This window comes from Haplochromis burtoni, unplaced genomic scaffold (genome assembly GCF_018398535.1).
Source record: "Haplochromis burtoni strain Fernald_Lab_line unplaced genomic scaffold, NCSU_Asbu1 Contig_2614, whole genome shotgun sequence".
In the NCBI taxonomy this organism is placed as follows: domain Eukaryota; kingdom Metazoa; phylum Chordata; class Actinopteri; order Cichliformes; family Cichlidae; genus Haplochromis; species Haplochromis burtoni.
The window spans coordinates 1-6005 of NW_024584975.1; the positions used below are offsets into that span (position 1 = coordinate 1).

The 6005-nt window shown below is 37.3% G+C and overlaps 1 long non-coding RNA gene and 1 gene segment (V, D, J or C); one reads left to right on the forward strand and one right to left on the reverse strand.

Annotated features, from left to right (window-relative positions):
• Positions 1 to 321: 321 nt before the first annotated feature.
• Positions 322 to 849, forward strand: LOC121813790 (the record flags this gene model as incomplete). The annotated part of the segment is given in 1 exon segment: positions 322 to 849. A coding segment is annotated over 1 exon segment (323 nt), but the record flags the coding sequence as incomplete, so codon positions are not given.
• A 3533-nt stretch (positions 850 to 4382) lies between these two features.
• LOC121813789 lies at positions 4383 to 4740 on the reverse strand. The gene is made up of 2 exons (XR_006053877.1): positions 4553 to 4740; positions 4383 to 4460 (listed from the first exon to the last, which is right to left on the reverse strand). It is a non-coding gene; the product is annotated as an uncharacterized LOC121813789 (long non-coding RNA).
• Positions 4741 to 6005: the final 1265 nt, after the last annotated feature.

Below are 6005 nucleotides of genomic sequence, written 5' to 3' on the forward strand. Positions count from 1 at the left end.
TAAAAACAAATATTGACTGGTGTTTTGTGAACTTCTGTTATCAAAAAAAAATACTTTAGATCTTTTTTGTTCATGGTTGATCAATTTTAAATTAAGTTTAAAGGAAGTGAAAGAAACAGATGTGAAGTTTTAACTGTATTCTCATGAGTGCTTGAGCTTTGCGGTCAAAAAAGAACAAAAAGTTTTAAACAAGAAAATGATCACAGGGTCAAGTTATTAACTGTAACACCTGATTAAAAAAATAATCACTGACAATATATTTATTCCCATGTTTACATTTGTATCTCATTTTTCGATTATCTTCAACCTTTTCTCCTCCAGCGGGTGTGGTGAGGCCCACCCTCACAGTCCTCCCTCCCTCCAAAGAGGAAGACAAACAGAGTAGTGCCACTGTGGTGTGTTTGGCCACCGGGGGCTTCCCCTCAAACTGGAATTTGGGCTGGAAGGTGGGGAGCACCAGCACATCCTCAGGGGTTTCAACCAGCCTGGAGGTCTTGGGGACAGATGGCCGCTACAGCTGGAGCAGCACCCTGAGCCTCTCTGCAGACCAGTGGAGGAAGGCGGGCTCAGTGAGCTGTGAGGCCAGTCTGAGTGGACAGAGCCCCGTCACTCAAACCCTGGAGCCTGACCACTGCTCAGAGTAGAGCTTCAGCAACACTTCCTGTCTGCATATGATGTGTTTTATAGTTTGATGAAGCTACATGTTTCTGTTCTTGCAATATCTCTGCAAACATTTGACTCTCTATTGATGTGCATGCTAATTTGAGCAGCTATTATTATCCATGTTGTTCTTTAAAAACGTGCTGTAAAAAAAGTCTAAATCACAAAATAAAATCACAGCTTAAGAAAAATCACTTTTCTTTGGTCCTTTTCACAATACTTTATCAAATATAAATGCTTTATCAAACCCGTACCAGTTTTTTTTAACAAGGAGAAGCACCACAGTCTTTGGAAAAAACTCACAAAAAGCCCAGCCTCCAGGAGGCTCCAACTGGAGCAGCCATTTCTGCAGGTGTTTTTTTAAAGGGAAGCTAAGTCTCTTCGTTAACTAGCTTGGTTGTTCTACAAACAGGTGGTGGCACACAATGAGCAGGTTCAGACTGATCACATGGGAAAACACTAAACTCAGTCTTAAACAAAATTCTTCATCATCTAGAACGGCTTTGGCAAAAGAAATATAGAGCTATACGAGGTCAAAACATGACAATTTTATTGTTCTAACAATATAATTTTCACATTTGAAGTCTCACGCCCTGAGTCAGAAAATCCAACATCACAATCTGAGTTATAGAAAACATAAAAATCATGCAAACACATTTAAGGAGCCAAACACACATCTGTTCTTGTAAAGCAGAAAGGGTAGATATTATGAATGTTCATGTGATTGAGCTGACATATTATTTTTGTGTTTTTTCTCCTTGATACAGTTTCACTTTTGTCTTTTGTCTTCTTCCTAATGGTAAAATAAGCAGCAACATGGCAAAACATACTGTCCAAAGTCCTGATGTGAAAAAATGTTTTTTCTCCTCTTTGTCACACATAAATTCAGACAGAATGCTGGAATAATGGGTTTTATCTTAATATCGCTGTACTTTAAATCTTCGTGTGGTTGGACTTTATTACTCTCGAGTGAAAGGCTGTCCAGCTTTTTACCCATTTCTCCTTGTTACAGCTCTAGCAGTTTGTGTGTTGTGTGGGTGTGCCCAGTCTCTTCCAGGAGCTCAGCTGCCACCCATTTCTCCTGAGGAACCAGTGCACTACTGTATTCATTCAGCAATCAGCTACCCAGAACTATAGAAGCCAGTGAAGCACTGCTGACTCAGCGAGTGGGCCAGCTTTGGGTGTTGAGCGCCTACTGAGTATCTGGTCTGTGCTGGCAGCAGAAGTAAACCTGTAACTTGGTTAAGTATCTTGTTTTCTTTTCCCAGGATATTTTAGGTTGTGGTTGTTTTTGGTTTGGTTGAAACAGTGGTCTAACTCTTTCTTTGAGTGAATCCCTTTTAATAAAACTTATTAAAAAGCTATGCTGTGAGGGTAGTTGCAGGGGCATCCAAAATGAACACAGGAAGTCTCGTCTCTCTACATGAGCCAGTGTGCAGGGTACAACACTACTATACTGTTGCCAACAACAACTTGGAGAGTCAGAGTGCATCTGGAAAGTATTCAGTGCTTCAGTTCCATATTTTTGTCATTTTCACCTTAAAATCCTAAGCAATGCCCCATAATGATGAAGAGAGAAAAGGCTGCATTAAATTGCATTAAAAAATAAAACAATAAAAACAAATATGACATGTATAAATATTCACAGCCTTTGCTCACTACTCTTTTTCTGTAATGATGTAGTATTTTTTAAGTTTCTCAAATTCTTCCCCTCAAGTTCAGTGAATTTGGATCACTACTGTCAGTGCACAACCATTTTCAGATCCCTTCAGACATATTCAGTCAGGTTCAAGTATGGCTCTGGCTGGGACACTCAAGGAGCTTCATAGAGTGGTTCCGAAGCGACTCCTGTTATCTTGGCTGTTTTCTTAGGGCCATTGTCCTGTTGGAAGATGAACCTTCACACCAGTCATCTGACCACTCTGCTGTACTTGCCTGATTGGTGGAGTGCCGTAGAAGGTGGTTCTCTCCACCAGGCCAGGAAGCCTGCTGTACAAAGAGTCCTGGTGGTTCCAAATTTCATTGTTTTAGCTATGATGGAGTAAATTTTTCTCATTGGGACTTTCAATATTGTGTGAAATTTCAAGCACCCCTAGAACAAGAACATCTGGAACTGTCTCTTTGTATAACAAGGAAACAATATTCTTTAATGACAATGTGGAGAAAAAAAAGCTTGTTTGAAACTGAAAAAAAAATATAACAAGTATTCACAGCCTATGCTGCAACACCCAAATCATGTCCAATCAACTAAATTTACCACAGTTACACTTGTTATGGAAAATTTAACAACAACCTGCAACACACCCAGTGAGCTTGATGTGAAGTGGGTTTAATAAACACATTGCAATTTGGAGAGAGCATCCCAGTGAAACACTAGGATCATCTCTGAATTGTGGCCACCGCCCTTACATCTTACATACAGAGACACAGAAAAGAGTATTCCACAAACTCATGTTGGCCCCTCTCATGGGGGGGCTATACCCCTCCCTCACAGAGAGAATTATGACCTGGTTTTCTGCTTGGCCGTCACCTGAAGATTTACATCCCTGATAAGGTGGACAGGAGTGTTCTTACTACAGTAAAATCAGAAAGTGATATTACTATAACTAATGTGATATGATTAAATATGTGATTAATACATGAGAAAAGAAATCTGCCTCCACACACTCCAAGTTGTAGAAACATCTACCAGATTATCTTTTGAAACGTGATGCACCTGACCTAAAATTTGAGTGTCATGGTAAAGGCCGTTTCTTTTTTTTTAATAAATTAGTAAGAATTGCAAGTATACATTTTTTCATTTTGTTTTAATGGAGTGTTTTGTGTAGAATTTTGACATTGAAGACTTAATTCAGCTTTGGAATAAGGCTGTAATGTGACACAATACAAAACATGTACTGTGGGTACTTTCCTTATGCACTGTAAATGAAGCTACCAGTTTTTTTTATTCATGTGATTATTATTGATAATAATGTTTTTGGTCGTTGATATAAATCAGTAGAAATCGTATGGTCTCAACCAACGTTTTGTGGAGAATCAATAGTGTGACTGCTGAAGAAATTGCTCTTCTTTCTGTTTCCTTTTGTTTTGTTTTGTTTTTAAATCATTATAGATGTGGGATCATGCAGTATTTAAAAACTCGGATCATTTTGTTTTATAATCATCAAGAAGCTTAATGGGAATATAAATATAAAGAAACATCTGATCTGTTTGTATAATTTGACAATTCTTCATGTAAATACAGTTGGAAATGCAATGACAAAGTAACTTTGTGAATTTTTTTTATTCCTTTTTCTAAAAACACCCCCAAACAAATCTATCTGTGTGAGATTTAGTGCTTGGTGAGGTTACTGTCAGCTCTGTGTTCACTGGTCTTTTCAGAGTTTCTTCCTCTTCAGCCAGTTCCTGCTGTAACAGCTCAGTGTCTCTGCAGTCTGACTGAGGGAGGTTTTTGTACGACTACAAATCACTGTGTGAACACCCAAGCACTGTTTATGTAATGTTGACTCTTACAAGTAATAAACTGCTGCATCTTCAGCCTGAACCCACTGATGGTCATAGAGAAGTCAGAGCTGCTTCCACTGCCACTAAATCGAGTTGGTGTTCCTGACTGGAGTGTTTTTACATATTTTATTAGGAGCTTTGGAGTCTGTCCAGATTTCTGTTGATACCAGACATACATCATCACCATCATCAAATTCTGTAAACAGCTTGGCTGGTCCTACAGGTCAGAGTGACAGTGGATCCAGGAGTAGATGTCACTACTGGAGGTTGAGTCACAGTCACCTGACCGCTGCATCCTGCAGACAAAAACAAATCATTCATTTATCAGCAGAAATCAATGAGAGAAAAAGCAGCACATCATGTTTGAAATGTTGCTGAGTGAATGAACCTGTAAAACAGCAGCAGGTCAGCGTCCAGATGAGGATGGTGATGAGAGTCATGGTGGTTGTGCTTTCTGCTGTGTTGACTGACAGATGTGAGTCCTGCAGTGTTGAAGTCACAGGACTATAAACCTTCTCAGTTCTCTGGAGGATCAGCTGATGATGCAAAGCCTCCTCTCTATGGAAATCATTTCTCTGCTCTCAGCACACAACAAAACAATGTGAGAAGAAATACTTTTGATATCAAAATGAATTGTTATGAAATAATTATGATTCTGACAGAATACCGACAAATAGATCAGAAAAGATGAGAGCGGTTTTTTTAACATCTGCCACAGTTGTTGGCAACTATATATTTAACTTTTTTGGATCAACCAGCAGAAGAAAAATTATAAAAATGATCATAAATTGTTTAAGAAAAAGTTAAATGTCTTTGATAGTAAATGCTTTTTAATTTTGTAAATTTTGAAGTTAATTCACAAGTTTTAATAAAGAAAAAAGTTAATTTTCAGTGGTTAGAGGCTTGATCAGAGTGTGGGAGGTTTTTGTACGGCCACTTAATGAGTTTGTATCACTGTGGTGGACTTTTGGTGGAGGAACCAAACTCATCATTCACTGTAAGTATCTAAATCCCCTCATATTACTACATAATACTATACTATTACTATTTGAAATATGTCATCAGAGTGTATTTAAACATTGTGTATTCAATTTTATTCTGGGTGTTTTACTTGATGTATATATGATCGTGTTTAGTCATAGTAGCTGTTATTGAAAACTTGGTATCAGAAAGTGTGAATCTATAATACAGTATCATGACTAAATGTTTATATAGTACTGAAAATTTAAATATTTTTTTGAGTTAATAAATAATTTTTCACAAAATCTGAGATTAAAAATATAGCAAAATGATTTTTAGTTATTTATACAAACAGTCAGCAGGATCAAAAATATTGTTGCCTTAAATATCTTTTATTTGATTGCATATTAACAGTTTCATCTCTGAGTTAATAGCTTATCAGTATAATGTAGTAAAAAGGAAGTGAAACAAACAGACGACAAAATCCAGCTCTGTTTGTTTTCCATCAAGAATATAACTGTAACAACAAGACATTTACTATCATTGTAACTTTAACAAAGATTTTAATTGAGTGTGAAAACACATTTTTATTAACCTCCTTTCCTCAGTCTGATCACAGTGTCATGCACACAGTTAATCCACAATGCTGTTAATCTCTGTCATGTATCATAACTGTGTAATGCTCAGCCGTCTGTCGCTGAAAATATGATCTGATGACTTATGATGATGGCACTGAAATGTTTGGCACCATGTTGGATATAACATTTTATGCTGTTGACTAAATGAATTAGTTTTTATACAGATGCACTTTAACGGTTGAGTTTACAGTTCGTTAGTCTGATGTGATGAAAAGGAAGTGAAACAAACAGATGACAAACTTT